The 16,677-nt window shown below is 30.4% G+C and overlaps 1 protein-coding gene across 1 annotated transcript; it reads right to left on the bottom strand.

Moving 5' to 3' along the window:
* Nucleotides 1-682: 682 nt before the first annotated feature.
* On the bottom strand, nucleotides 683-8,601 carry GEX2 (gamete expressed 2). Its single transcript, XM_090295720.1, has 16 exons — nucleotides 8,514-8,601; nucleotides 8,100-8,420; nucleotides 7,330-7,671; nucleotides 6,882-7,205; nucleotides 6,403-6,609; nucleotides 6,231-6,316; nucleotides 6,013-6,157; nucleotides 5,093-5,401; nucleotides 4,684-4,808; nucleotides 4,083-4,300; nucleotides 3,730-3,957; nucleotides 2,897-3,126; nucleotides 2,203-2,441; nucleotides 1,383-1,539; nucleotides 979-1,142; nucleotides 683-694 (listed from the first exon to the last, which is right to left on the bottom strand). Exons 1-16 carry the CDS (start codon nucleotides 8,599-8,601, stop codon nucleotides 683-685), a joined length of 3,195 nt encoding a protein of 1,064 aa, XP_090151846.1.
* Nucleotides 8,602-16,677: the final 8,076 nt, after the last annotated feature.

The raw sequence follows: 16,677 nt of genomic DNA, 5'->3' as shown, positions 1-16,677 counted from the left end.
TGTTTAACCTAAAATTTAAAATCATTCTAAATGGAGTCTTAAGTATTGATGTTAAAGAATAAATAAAAGTTTTAACATTACTTTATATTTTCATGTACGTTTAGAAATTTGATAGCAGGGACTAGTATTAATTATAGGGATAACGTTCAATTAAGAAACGTATAATTTATTATAAAAAAAAAAACCACACTGAGATACTGTAAAATTTAAAATAAGAGTGTATTGCTAATATTTCAATAAAAAATAGTTTAATTCTTAAGAACTGTCTGAAAGAGTTAATGCATGAGCTACTTATTAATATATATTGAATTAATGTACACATGTCCTGTAAATGTTTTTTTTATTAAAAAATTTAAAAATTACATATCTTGTTTTTAGTTTTATAAAATTTAACATTTTCAAATTAATTATAAATATAATGATTTAAAAGCTTTTACTTTTATTATATATTTTAATATTTTCTTGACTTAAAAATAACCACTGCATACTTTCTTCATCATTGTTCCACTTAAACTAAGTATATAATTTTCAAAGACTTAAAAATAACCATCACAAACTTTTTTTAAACTATTTGTACAAAATTATGTATATTTTTCTGAAACTGTATTATTTTAGTATGATAAAAATACAGATAAAATACAAAGCTGATCATCAATAGCATTGGTTTGCCTTGATATATTCTTCAACTTGGCACCTGAAAGTTCCAACATTGGTTATTAATATTTCTGAATCACTGAAGACAGTAAGCATTTAATTGAACAGAAAACACCATTTCTGCAGAGAAATCATTAACCATTTTATCCTTTAACTTTTCTGCCAACTTGTTGTATATATACTCAAACTTCAGCAGTGTTTATTCTAAAGATTCTTAAATCTTTTTGTTTTTTGCATGTAAGAATATTTTTCAAAAGGGTTAAAATATCTTTTTATTATTTTGTTATTTTGTTATTTTTCATCTGGCTATGTATGCACACTTACAGTTTCTCTGGGGAAACTCTGGGAATTAGATAACTCTGAAGACCTTTCTTCTCCGTTTCTTCTTTCATGAGCAAGAAGAACTGCACATTTACAGGTGAAGTACAGAAGCAAGGCTCCAAGAGAGAACATGATAACAAATTCAATGACAATGATTGATCCTAAGGCTGTTACAGCAGATTGAACGAGCTTGTAAGTCAGAAATAAAATACCTCTATGCTTCTGTTTCTGATAAACAGATTATGGAAATCAATATGATAAGATGAAGAACTCTATTTTTGTTTTGGTGCACCAAGTGGAGACTAAATGTTTCTATAGCCATATAACTATATGTATGTATATATTAATAACTTTGTTTACAACCAAACAGCTTGGTGAACTTAAAGGTTATGAAATATAGAACTTACTGTGAGCCAGAAATGAACTCATTGGCTGTTTTCTCATTAAATTAACTGTAGTTTCAGTGTATAATGGCACTGACATGCCGTCTGCACAATCTGGATAACATCCATAGTTTCCCATGTCATTTAATGTCAATGTTAAAACAGCTCCATGCTCACCTCCCTGTATATATCAAGACAATTACGAGAATAGAAAATATCAAGTTTATTTCATATATATTTTCTCGAGATATTGGTGTCACAACTAATAGGTCATTTTGATCCGATTTTCCTTAAGGATGTTGGAGATCTCACATCGACTAGAGATTAAGACATTTTACAGTATATAAGTGGTACAAACCTCATCTCATAAGTCAATTTTATAAGATTGAGTTAGATTTAAAGTCCATTTCTTTCCTAATAAAGGACCGACTGCAAAACCTTATGGATATTCTAAATGGTCAATGCCACCCTTTTCCAAAAATATGTTGCTTCTTTAGATTAAAGAGTTGCCAAAGTGGTACCATTAAAAATACTGTAGTACTAAACTAATATTATACTTGCAATCCTTTTCAGCAATGCATGCATGCATCCACACTTGTACACCAAAAAGCTGAACAGTAAGAGTGTGCAACTTTTCATGACTTTATTTCAGTAAGTAGTTTTATATGCTTCATAAATTATACTACATTTGTCATGAACCTGTGGTGATGGGAACAGATGGCAATGATTCTGCTAGCCATATGCTTTTGTCTATGATTTTTTATATTTAATTGATGACGGGAGCATGTTGAAGACCGTGTTTGGTCCTCAAACTTCAAGGTAAAAACTAAAGAAAATCACTCACATGATAGAACAGTTGCTGCATAACACTATTGCAGTCATTGACTGTGCCCTGAAATCTGATTCCATGAGCTTTGACCATAAAGTGCTCTGAGATAGTAACATATGTCTGAAGAGGCTTCCACTGCCAATTAATTCTGTGCTTCAATTCAGTTGTATTGATCAAATGAACTGGTAGGTTAGTCACTAACCATCCATCATTTACTTCCATAGAGAACGTCACCAAAAAATTAGCCTCACCACCTGATATGACCCATCAGCAAAATGTTAAGCCTGCAAACCTTCTTATGACATAATCTTGTCAATAACAATATGGAGAAGCATAAATTGTTAACAATATTTATAATTGATGCTATGGGGAAAAATTGTAAGATACAAAAGGATTTGAAAATGGGCAATAGAAAGCTTCATTAGTTCCAAGAGAGTAAAAAACCTATTAATCTCTTCCTGTAATATTCAAGGGAGAAAATTAGACTTTAGCAGCTTTTGCATCTAATGTCCACATATTTATGACTTGACATCAGGAGCCTCTGGTTTGATATTCCATGCAATCAATCTCCAAAGAATAGACTTTTTGATCAATTATGCATGTTTTGTTTAATAGCAATTCCTCAGAAATGAACATAAAAATGGCTGTATCATATAACTATATTTATAACTAATAGCTTTTAGAGATATTTATTAGAAGAATACTATACCAGGGAAGGTAAGAAGATCGGGATCTCCAATGAAAAAGTCAAACTTGTCTTTGTCTTGGTCAAAGATAAGGGTCTCATCTTCATTACTCCTCAATATGATGAAGTAGGGGGCTCTAATAAATGGAGGGTCATTGATAGGATCAACAAAAATTGGAACACCAAGTGAATTTACTCCGTTCTTATTCCTGGTTGAGACTTGAATGGTATCTCCACCATAAAAATTTTCATTTCTGAAGACAAAATGCATCAGGATCAATAACAATAGTAATGACAAACAATAATTGAAAACCACATTTACACTTCTACATGAGAAATGTTTTCCAAAATCATAATACATGTTTTATGAAATTTATGGCATAAAAATGCGTTGAAACTCACCACATTGTTGATACCAAGTAACTGATTTACTACAACTCAGTCATGTGGAGTTACTTCTCCGACCAAACAGAGTTGGATAGAGAAGACATATAAAAGCCCTACTAAAAAGGGTAGAATAGGAGGATAGTCCTAGAGTTATAGGTATAGTGAAGCAAAAAGAGAATTCTTGGTGAAACCATTGGAAAGAACTTGAAATGTACTTGTAGAATTTGGTTCATGATATCACTTAGTAAGAAAATAATTTGGTGGTTGTTGATATTTTTGGATTCATAAGTATGCAATAAATAATTATTGAAAAAATGTTGCCAAGTGTCCTTATAAAAGTGCAGTTCCATGAGGCAGATATGCATTATCAATTTATAGAAACATTCTGCATCATTGGAATGAACAAAAATTTTCAAACAACAAGAGAATTGTTCAGTGAATTTAAACAATAACAAATATGTAAATAATACCCCAGATACTGAATTGACTGAAGCGCAAAATTAATTACTTCCACAGAGCCTTCTATTATTAAACTGGTTGCTGTTTCATTTCCATTGTCAACTGTAAGTTCACTCCACATTACTTGCCCAAATTGCATAGCCATAGGAGACAGAAGTATAATTCCAGATTGTGCACTAAGGTTGACAGAAATATTTTCCATTGGATTCGAATAAGTTATCTCAAACCCGGTGAAACCACTGCAAGAGGGGAACAGCAACATTGCACACCAAGGGCAGTTCAATTAAACCATTTTCTAAGAAATATTTATACATATTTAAACCATTTCCTATGAAATATTTATGCATATGTAGCTTATACATACCCAAATCTAGGACTTATTAAATCTTCTGTTGCTTGCAGTTGATTTGGAGCAGAAACAAACTGAGGTGGAACATTGAGAACAAATATGTACACGGAAGCAGAAGCAAGATTTCCATTTATATCAGAAATAGCATACCAAAAGGAATCATTTCCATAATACCCTTTATAAGGAGTGTAACGAAAGATCCTTCCATTCTGTATAAGTGAACCATGATCTGACTGCATAATACAAGAGAAACGACCATTTCTCATATTACAAAAAATATGAAGACAAAGAATTGAAATTTTCATGACTATTACCAACTTCAAACGCATCTCTCTAAAATGGACTATGCACTTAGTTCGTCACAAATGATAGCAAGTTACTGTTAATTATTGATTATGCACAGAATAAATATTGAGGTGAATATTTACTATTTGACTGAATTCTAGATCACCACTGGATATTTAAATGTTTTGAAGATAATAAATCATTTCTTTGTTAACATCCAGCATCTTCCAAAATGTAAAATGATAAATAGGATATTTTTACTGGGAAAAGTTAGAATCAAGATATATACGGTTATAAAGAGGTTTCAGTATGCATTCACAACTTATCTTACTTTTGAGAATTCAACTATACTTGCATTATCACCCGCAAAATAATCATTTGCTAAGACATCATAGGCAACAGATTGGTCCTCCCAAATAGATATTGTATCATTGTTAGCTTTTGGAAAATATTCACCTGCAAGTCAAGCAAAAGAATCCTTACAAAAACATATTCTTGGAGTAAATTAGACAACCCCAAATTTCTGAACTTGAAAATTCAAACTTTAAAAGAAGACGATGAAGAGAGACATGTCGATCTTGGAGATAGTCCAAGGTCCCATTAACAGCAACAATATATCGATATATAGAAATATAGTAACTATGACACAAAAACACACACACACATATATATATATATAAGAACACTTACCAAAATAATAATAATGATAAAATTATAAGGTGCATGATGTTTGAACTTACTGCTGTACACATTGATACTGAAGGGACATGATAAGAAACGGTTGCCATCAAAGGAAGCACAAATCTCGTAAGTGCCAACATCTTTGGCCATGTAGCTGCAGCTGTATGATCCATCCTTGTTATCTGTGATGTCCAAAGTTGAAAAGCCAGAACTATTAGCAGAAGAAATCTCCAATTTCAACCTTGATTGTTGCGAGAGGACAGGGTTTAAATATGAATCCACAAGCTGGACAATTATTTCATTTTTGGACAGCTTTGGCACCTTTGGAGAAAACCTCACAACACTTGACAACGAAACATTTACTTCACCTGCAGCAAGCTAGGTAAATCATGAGAAATGATTCGGAGGAAAACAATAAATATATGTGAAAATTATGAGCAAACCTGAGATAAACCTTGCAGTAAAATTATATCCTATTGAAATCTTTTGAATATGAGCTAATTAAGCAAGCTTAAGATGTTCCGTGAATGCACATTAATCATTTTATATGTAACAGATTCCTTTATGCAAGAACCTTCTAGGCTTGAAAAATGGATAATGCAACTTTGTGCTGAAATTTATTTTTATTTAAAAGAATGAAGGCAACACCAATCGAACTCTATCTTAGTTTGATTATAGAGGCACTTATATTACATCGTAGACCAAATAAAAAACTTAAGCAATTGAGGGAAGATACATGAATACTTATATCTATATTACTTCAGAAGAAAAAAAACCTGTGCTAACTAAACATCCCTCTTACGAAAAACTCTTCCTGGGGTTGAGTTTCTTCTCCCATTCCTTCAATTCATTTAATATGATTGTTGTGCAGATAAGGAGGGTTTACCATGAGATGAAGTGCATAAAAAGTTCTTATTTTCTTTTGTCTGATGCCAACCTTATGAAATCATTCCTTTTCATTTAATGCATATTACAGTACCTGCTTTTACCTCTTTTCGGAAAGAATGTCCCTCATTCAATAATATGTTTCCACAATATACATTAATATCATAAAATCCACTTTTTTCTGGTATGTAATCCACACGAAAATCACTTGCCATGATAAAGCTTCCGCTCCCATTAGACTGAAACACATGGTGAGATCTCATTAGAGTCTTAACTAATTGGGCACTAAAAAATAATTTTTGTCTTCCTTACACTGTTGCTCAACTCTATTGAAGGTGATGGAACAGTTTCCATGTGACCAATACCGTCATATCTCACTCCTGAAGCTATTCTGCTCCCTGATGTCAAATACAATTATAAGAATAAAAATAAAAATAATCAATTGCATACAGCAATGTAACAAGAAGTTTTTCTTTGAAAATACCATTACTGTTAAGCACAGTATAGATGACTGGCATAACTCTATACGAGTCATTTTGTCTTGAAATTTGTACTTGAAGTATGCTTGCTTCAACAGGGGAAGGATATTGATATATGTCATTCAAATACACAGAGAATTCTTCCTTTACACCAGCTACTGAATCATTTAAACCAGATCCATTAACAACACTTTTAACCCCATCACAGTAACCTATTTGAAAAGGAACATGACACATAAATTAGATTTTCATGCTGAAATGATTATGCAAGCAACTACGGTGTAAGAAACTACTTCAAGGGAAAAGCCAGCTTCGGCTTTTTGCTTGCAACACAGAAAGATAGATAGATAGAGAGATGGGGGAGAAGAAAAAAATACAATGTTTATACCAACAATAGTAACCGATCAAAACAAGGGTGAAAACAAAATGATGTTACAAATGACAAATCCATGTTGTTTTTAAGACACTTGGAATGAGACTTTACCTATAAAAACAGTATAAACATATGGCATATTGGAAATGCTTTTATTATGCTTGGAATCATATATTGTCAATAGGAAGTTCCCTGGCTCAAAATTGCTAAACGAAAACAACTGAATTCCAGCATCCACTTCTTGAAAGTGGAGATCTGATATCGGTATGGACAAGTTTGTGTCAGTTTCAACAACTTCAGAATCAAAAGGATACAGCCCAGAAACCAGATTTCCGTATTGATCTAACTGATGTATAAAGATTTCCATCTTGGAAGACAATTGCCATGCATGAGATTCAATGTTCCATTTGGCGATACAGTTAGAGACATCTATAGCTCCTGGCAGGTAAGAATTGAAAACTCTTGATTATTATGAAACTATTTGTCTATCAAGCTCAAGCATGTAATGAAGATGGTCCAAATATGATATAAAGTAATTATGATTGAAACAAAAGCACACAACCTGGATTCACCTTCAATGGTAATGGAGAACCATTCAAGGTTTGATTTCCTCCTTCTAAGCTCAATGAGAACTTTCCAGCTTTTGTCGCAATAAACTCAATCACTATATAATCAAACTCAGTCCACCCCATGTTAAAGATATCTGGAGAACTTGCAACAGAACCATTTTCATGCAACACAGACAACTTAAAATCAGGCAAATAGGACACTTCAGTCGTCTTAGAGATACCGTTCCCAAATGCATCTTTAAGGAGCACCATAATCGTAGCTTTTGAACCAGCTTCGTACTCATGTCTCACGCCCTTCCATGATGCAACGCAGACAGACGGGTACATGTTCCCTTCATTAGGACAATAATATCAAGCATTACTATATGGCACATAAAACACCAACGTAACCTACACTGATAGATAGCAGAACACCAAAGTATAAACTAGAATGAATCAAATTATCTTCATTCCCATTTTGCAAATGAGTGAAGTTTTCCTCTGACTTTCAACAGAATGCTTCAAGTGATTTAAAAGGGTAGTTACTTTTGGTTCCATCAAAACCTCAAAACCAACGTAACCTACACTTATAGATAGTAGAACACCAAAGTATAAACTATAATGAATTAAAATATCTTCATTCCCATTTTGCAAAGGAGTGATTTTTCCTTTGACTTTCAAGAGAATGCTTCAAGTGATTTAAAAGGGTAGTTACTTTTGGTTCCATCAAAACCTACCTATGAAGTTTTCAGTTCTGTTAAACAAAGTTTAAAAAGTAAACCTGGTTCAACTTGGAAATGCAAAGATGAATCATCAACTTTATAACGGTCCTCACTGATGAGTACATTAAACAATCCAACCCTGATGGGGGTGAAGGAAATCTTCCATTCATTTGGGTCTCCTTCGAAATCTGACAACAAAGTAGACACGTAGGAACTGTTCCCTTCCTTTCCATTCACAGTTAGTGTGGGGTTGAAAACATTTTTGTCAATCTTATCAGCATTCTCAAGCACTTTGACTTTGATGGTTGCTATGTCACCGGCATGGAACGTGCCCTTGTCATCCCACCAACTAAAAGCGAACAGTGGAAGTTGTGATCTATCTGTCCCAAATGAAGAAGAAGAAGAAGAAGAAGTGAGGATGGTGCAAACAAAACCGTTTTTTTTCCAACGATGTAAAAGTGCTTTATGTTAACCTGAAGTTAGATATTGAGAACAATAAACTGAGAAAAAAGAGAGAGTGTAGAGAGAAATGACAATGAGTTTGCGCGCTAGTTTCTCCATTTTCTGATAGAATCTCACAGTGCAGTGAAGGAAATGACAGTTTATAAAGAACAGTTTTTCAGCAGTTGCTTTGGTATTTTTTTTAGGAATCAATTCGTAATGATTAATAAACATTTAAGAAAGAGTATGTTTTTCTTAAAATGTTTTACGGTTTAATTATGTTATGCGTACCTCTATACTTATATATAAAAATATTCTATTCTTTAACTGTTTTTAATTTTTTTTTTCTTTCTATTTTACTCTTGTATTAATATTTTATTTTGGTTATTCTGTGTCATCTGGTAAATAATAAAATAGTTATTAATTTTTTTAAATTTAAATAAAATAATTAATAGAGTAGTTACATAATATTTTTTTTAATTTAAATAAAATAACTAATAAAAAGTTAATAAGTAGTTATGAAACAGTTTTTTTAAATAAAATAAAATAATTAGAGAATAGTTGATAGAGAAGTTAAGAGATAAAACAATTTTTTAATCTATATCAGATTGTTTTTATAACCGCTTTTCTTTTACACAATTATTTTTTTATTTTTTTTCTTTACATTAATAATTTTTCATTTTATTATTTTATTAAAAATATCTTTGTCATTTTTTTAAGATATTAAATAAAATATAACCATTTAACATTTAACACATTTATAATTATTGTGAATATAATTATTTGAATGTAATTTCACAATTTAAATAAAATAAGAAACTGTAAAATACGAAATATCAATTATTAAATTCTAATAATATTGGCTAAATATTAATCAATTACTGTGTGAATTTATCCTAATAGAGTTAAATGAATATATCCCTAGTTGCTTTACATCAATATTTTTAGTTATTTTTTATCATCAGAAATATAGAAAAGTCAACAACATGACTATAAAACGTTTTTTTTTCTAAATTACATGTGTCTTTTCACAAAAGACAATCTAAGTAGAGTTTTATAAGCAAAACTTTTTTATTAAAAGAAAAACGAGATATGAAAATTGTGACTAAAAAATAAATAAAAGAACTTTTTATTGTGTAAAAAGGAGGATCCTTCCATATCCTTCTTATTCCTCTAGTCACATGTTTTAATCACAATTTTATAAGAAGAATGTCAAATTAGTCCATAAAGAGAATTATCAATTATTGTAATGGTGTCTGTAACTCCATTTGTTAAGGACTGTTTCTTCCTACACCCCCATATGTTCTTCTACCACCACCATACAAAACATTAAAATACCTTTTTATTCTTCTTTGTGACACCCTCGTAGAGTAGCTTCCGTATTATGTAATCTGGACATGTATTTGAAAAAAGACTTATGGATTACATAATCTGGAAGCTAAAAAAGACTTTTGGATTGTGTAATCTGGAAACTAATCATGCATATGAAAAAAGGCTTCCGGATTATGTAATCCATAATAAACTAATTATGAATTTGAAAAAAGACTTTTGGATTATGTAATCCGGAATATTACAGAGGGATATTTTTGGAAATACAAAAATTTATGAAGGTGGGAGAAGAACATATGGAGGTGCAGGAAGAAACAGTCTTTGTTAAATCTTTCCCCTCCATCTAATCACAAACTTCAATTACAATTTCATAAGACGAAGGTCAAATTAGGGGTTCCACGAAGATTAATCAAAACATAGAAAAAGAAAGAGAAGTTAAAATGAAAGTATGCTTTTACATGAAAGAGAAAAGAAAATGAGGAGTAGGATATAGGAAAAAAAGTAGGAAATAGGATGGGACATGAGTTTATGCGTACTGGAGATATTCAGATTCAATAGAAACCAAGTAAAGAGAGAGAAAAACCACTAGGAACATAAATTCAATGATGTTAACCATTAGATTCAATGTTCATTTTTCTTTTTGCACCCTTAGATTTGTTCCAATTTTGACCCCTTTTGCTTTTTGGATGCCTTTTTATATTTCCACCACCAAAATTTTGTTGTCTTAAAAGAAAAGAAAGTTCGGGCCCATGTGGCCCATAATCTCTGTTATTGGTTACGCATTCTTTATATGTTCACTGCTAGATTGCTTACTTTTGGCAGATTCACCCTACACTAGATCATTTCAAACTGCACCCAATATGCACAAGTGAAAAAGACCAAAATATCCTTAATGAAATGAAAATCAGGATTTGGGTAAAATGTGCATCCAACCCAGCAGCCGCCAAGCACCCTTCATTCATCTCTGGTCAGTGAGGCAGCGTAGAAGCTTACAGACTTAAACGAAAAGCAGTCCAAGCACGTTCATTATTCTTGTGACTGAGCCAGCGACAAAACCTTACAGACACCACGGTGAAAGCAACGTTGAGGCACCGCGAGGACAACAACGTTGAGGCACCGCGGCGACAACAAACGAAGTCACCGGAGAAGGAGACGCATCGCATAAGGTGAGTCGGAGCTAAGAGTGAAACGGTTCCTCCACCACCACACCAACAACACCTCCTCTACACCTCAAATGAACACCAACTTCCCATGCACCTTAGCTCTGCACCTTTTTTCAGAACAAAGAAGACAAAGACAAAATGGGATTTTAAAAAATTTGTTGGGTGCACATCCAAATTGATATGGTGCAGGGAGCAATTGCCCTTACTTTTAAATCAGACCCATACATTTAGCCCAACATGCTTTTTATATACAACACCAGTTTTTTAAAAAAACCTAGACATATTTAGCTGGCCCAATATTTTCTATTCACTAGCACCTTTTTGGCTTCTTCTTCCTGCACCCCTACAATTTTAAAAGTCCCCAATCTGACCTTGACCTTTTATTTAGAAAAGGGCACCGTGGTGGAGTGTACTACAGATTCATCAATCCATAAGTGAATCATGTTGTTTTCGGATGAGGAGGTGTTTTGGAAGCAAATGTTAATAAATTGTTGATTTCTGGATTGTTGAATCCAAAAGCCTAATTTTTGTTACGGATTGATGGATCTGGAAGATTTACGGATTCCCCAATCTGGAAGATTTACGGATTCCCCAATCTAGAATATTTATGGATTTTCAAATCCAGAATGTAAAAACACCAATGTGGATTCCTAATTCAGTAAAATTACCGAACCGTATTGTTTGGAATACTATATATAAACTGCGGAAATGATAATTCGAGACACTACCGACCACCACCAAAAGAAACACCTTCTTGTGCTAAGAGATGGAGCAGTCCACCGCCGTTCAGAGAGAAATGGAATCCGTATGTACAGTCTGTGGACAAAGGAAGAAGAAAGAGTAGTGTGGATCTTATGTGCATTGATACCTATTTTTCGAACTCTAAAATTTGGAATACAAAATTGAATTCCAACTTTTAGAGTTTGGAATGTCTATAAATTATACAATTTGAAAATGAAAAAGAAAACAAATATTGAACCTTTTGTTGAAGGGTAGTTTTTGAATTAAAATATTTATGAAAGTGCAGAAAGAAACTATGGAGGTGGAGAAAAAAATTGCCTTTTATATTTGCACCATTTTTTTTAAAAGCCTGAACCATTCGGATGACCCATCATTTCTATTATTTAACACTCCGTTTTTATATTTAAATAATTCTGGGTGCAAACGATTGGCCTATTATTTCTGCTATATGCCACCCATTTTTAATATACACAACCACCAACAGTTTTTTTTGTGACAAGTGAATGAAAAGTAATTAAAAAAATTATAAATTTTGACACTATGTTTATACGTCTAAATAAATTTTAGATACTTGTATGATCGCCACGTAATCTCTTATTTAATAAATATGAATCTTTAAAAAAATATAACCAACTATAGAAAGTTGAGAGATGACAAATAATGAGTATAATACCTTCCAATTTTCTTGTCTTACAATTTTTTTTATAAAAAAAATGGTGTCTTTGCATAAAAACGTTAGACTTTCAAGGTGTTTGAGAGATTATAGAAAAAAAACTATCAAGAATGATGAAAAAAGATTATCTCAAGATGATTTACGGATAATCGTGTTGGTAATATTAATTATAGAAATAAATACTTAATTATGCTTCTCTCGCTTAATTTTATGAAGAAATATTTTGGCTGGTAATAATCAGTTATATACAATTTCTTTTATATTTTTTATGAATTTTAATTGCTTACAATCACAAATTTATCGTAGTGTCTATTTATGATTTTATGTTCTATAATTTCTCGAAGAAGTAATCACATTAATTGATAAACCTTGTTGAATCTATGTATATGTTTATTTGTTTTGTTTGTAGAGTTCTAAAAGAGGATAAAAAATCCTTATCAATCCAACTGTTTCTTTAATAAAAAGTTATAATTAATGAACAGTTCAAGATATTTTATTCCCAATCATCTCTTTCATATTCTTAATTAACTTTTGTTGTTTCAAATAAATAATTTAGCTAGATACCAAAAAAATAGTTATTAGCTAAAATAATTAGTTATATAATCTTATAATTAACATAGTTTTATGTGAGGCTTGTGTAATTAACATTAACAGCTAAGGATTATAGATGTAAGTGAGCATATACCAAACGAATTGATTGTGATGGTTACTCATCAAATTAATGCTTAACTATTAAATCAAAACTTCATGCGATTCTCCACTAAGGTTTGAAGGGGACAATAACACAGACATGGTCAAAAGTTATAAGTTATGGCATTTCAATTTTAATATTCTCCTACTACTAAAAAAATTATTAAATAAAAATTAATTTTAAAATAAAAAATAAATTAATTACTATATTAATTAAATTATATATTATTTTAGAAACTACAAAAATTTATTTATATTTAAATTAGTTTCTATTATTAATAAATATTTTTTAATTGTTATCTAATTAACTACCTAATTTTAGTTATCAATTATTTATATTTTAAAACTAAAACATTAATAACTAAAATCACTAAAACATTAATAGCTAAAATCTTAGTAATTAATTAATATTAATATAAAAATTATTTATTGATAACAAAAAATAATTTAAATATTAATAATTTTTGTATTTTGCAAAATCATCTAAACCAATTTTAAAGATAAAAAATAATTAGTTGTTATATTAACTAAATTAAAAACCATTTTAGAGACTAGAATTTTTTTAGTTTCTAAATTAGTTTTCATTATTGTTTAATAGTTTTTAAATTAGTATCTAATTAGTTACTAAGGTTTTAAATATCACTTATTTAGATTCTAAATTTGGTAGCGGTCGCTAATTAGATACTAATTTAAAAATTATTTAACAATAATAAAAACTAATTTAGAAACCATTTTTTTTTTAGTTTCTAAAATGATCTCTAATTTATTCAATATAGTAACTAATTATTTTTTTTTCTCTAAAATTGATTTTTATTTAATAATTTTATTTAGTGTTAGTTATAATATAACAATTAATTTTTTTTATCTTTAAAAGTAATTTTTATTTAATATTTTTTTTAGTATAACTCAATAATATTTATGTAAATTATTTTTTTTCAACAAAAAATGAACGAATAAAAATAGATCATTTAAGTGAAGGAGTTGTAAAAAACCGTTTAATATTGTTATAATTTGAAGGAACCTGAAGATAAAGACCGAACAATGTGGATAATCCATGAGAAGGATATTCCAGCAACCATGTTTTGTGATGATAGAGTATTTAGCTTGGTAGTTTGTCTTACAAATAATTATTATTTTGACTTAGCAGAACAAAGCAAATTTGTGATATATATCTTCTAACAAAATGTCAAACAAGTGGACCCACACCCTCACTTGCTAATAAAGATTCTAACCACAAGATACTCCAAATCTCTTTATTGGTTCTTATGACCTCAGATAGTGAACTGAACTTTTAATATGTATAATGATAGAAATCATTGATTGTTATTTAGAATTGAATGAGTTTTTGTGAGTTCCTTCAACTTCATTTTGTTTCTCTTTCAAGAATGTATTTGTGCTCGTGAGTATAGTACAAAATATTATAGAATTCAATGTGTTTTCCTTTAATTTTAAATGGGTTGAACTCACATGATTTACTATCTACTTTAAGAGGTAGGAAAATTGATATTTCTTTAGTTTACTCGTTAAGTGATCTAGTCCCTCAAACTGAATTTTTTCATGAGGATAAGTCAAATCCTAAAAATAGGTCAGTCTCTTTGTTGATAAAAAAAGGCGAGTCTCTTTCGTTAATAATAGACCTAACGCTGAAGGTGGAGAGAGAATCATAATTGAGTGATTTTGTAACAAACAAAGTTGTCAGACATAAGATATAATCAGATCTTGTATATTTATGTATAAGGGTTGAAACACTTCTTTGTAATCATTTTGATATACATGTAATTATTTTGTTGATAAAAAATAGGTCAAACTAAGTGACCTAGTTGCTTTTTATGTTAGAATTAAAATAGGCCTCCTTATGTGTGTGCATGCATTGGAGTTGCAATAAGTCTTTTGTATGTAAAACTTGTCAGTTGGTGATGTTGATGATGCTAGGGGACATGTTCATTGTTATGTCTTCAAGATGTTATGTAAATATGTATTAGTAGTACCAAAACTATTTAATCTGTATAGCGATGAAAGGGATCTATATTTTCGTAGGAGGTTAGAGAGAGTTACATTTATGTTCAAGATCATAATATATTGATATATTGTTTGAGTTTGTGATAAATTTAGTTGTTGTGTTATTTGCAAAGGAGAACTTTAAAATTTTCTTTCTTTTTGGTGGTTTTTGTTTGGTGATTTGTTTATGTTTTTATGTTTTACGGAGTTTGATTTTATTGTTGTCAAGGATGGACTTTTTTGGTTGTTTTTTTTAGGATAAGGGATAGTTAGTAGCTTTTGTTGGGGGTTTGAGATAGGTTGACGTGTGAGACCGTATCTTATTTTTCTTTTTCTTTTTTATATAAGGGTTGGATCACCCTTTAAGTGATCCATATTTATTTATTGATTTTTGCTCATTAAAAAAATATAAATGTATGTAAATATTCATTTATAATATGTTAATTTGTTAACTTAGTCCCTTAAGTTGGACTTTTAAGAATTGATGGAAGTCTTACTTATAGAATAGGTTAGATTTTTTTTTTTTAAAAATAAGGTTAGACTCTCTTATGGAAGTTCATATATTTTTAGTCCCTCGCTATAAAGATAAAGAGATTAATTTTCAAGTAATTCGAGGCTAATGTTCCTATATGTATAATAGCTAATTACACATAAGGACAATTTAAGTGCTTAATTAAATGAACCCCTTCTACAAGAAAATTATTAAATAGAAACTCATTTTAAAAATAAAAAACAATTAGTTATTATATTGACTAAATTAAATACTATTTTAAAAAATAAAAATTTATTGGTATCTAAAGTATTTTTTATTATTAATAAAATTTATGAATTAGTTTCATTTGTTAGAACTACATTCAACATACATGGTTCCATTTAATATTTCAATCAGGTGTGCTATATAGTGATATACATAAATGCACACACTAGTTAACACAACATTCAACACATGCATAAAGAGAATATTGTGTTGGTGTATTAAAAGATGTTAAATTGAGAACAATAAGCAAGAACTTTAGCCTGATTTGATGTTTGGACACCTAAATCTAACTACTTTTATTGGCAATTTTTTTTTCAAACTATTGGTAATTTTTCACATTTATTATGGAAATTGACAGATTTAAAAAAAATTAATTAGATGTGTAACTTGTGCCACATTGGCACAATTTTGGTCTTATAAAAGTGAAATCGTGCCATGTTAACACGATTTTAGTATTTGAGTAAAAGGCATGTCACCTTGACACAACTTTAATTATAATGTTAATTATTATTTTTAAATGTTTTTACGAGACTTTCACCAAAATAATTTTAATCAATTCTCCAAGCCCAAATGTCACTTTCAAGTCTACGTATCCTCTCGTGTTCACCCTTTCTCCCGATAATCCTATAATTTTCTCTTGATGAGGTTGAATGTCTTCCTTTCGTAACCCCAACTTTAAGAATGTTTCCCAATACAAAATACAATCAAACTCCCCTCATCCACTAAAGTCTTCATGATAGCAAAATCAGTCACCTCAACCGTAATCACTATTGAATCATCCTGCTCTGGGTCTATTGTTTGAAAATCTTCAGTGAAAGTTATAACCGACATATTCCTTTCCCGAA

The sequence above is a fragment of the Phaseolus vulgaris genome, chromosome 9 (genome assembly GCF_051622355.1).
Source record: "Phaseolus vulgaris cultivar YP4 chromosome 9, ASM5162235v1, whole genome shotgun sequence".
NCBI classification, from domain to species: Eukaryota; Viridiplantae; Streptophyta; class Magnoliopsida; order Fabales; family Fabaceae; genus Phaseolus; species Phaseolus vulgaris.
Note: the sequence above shows the minus strand (reverse complement) of the source record. Positions and strands in the feature narration are given on the sequence as shown.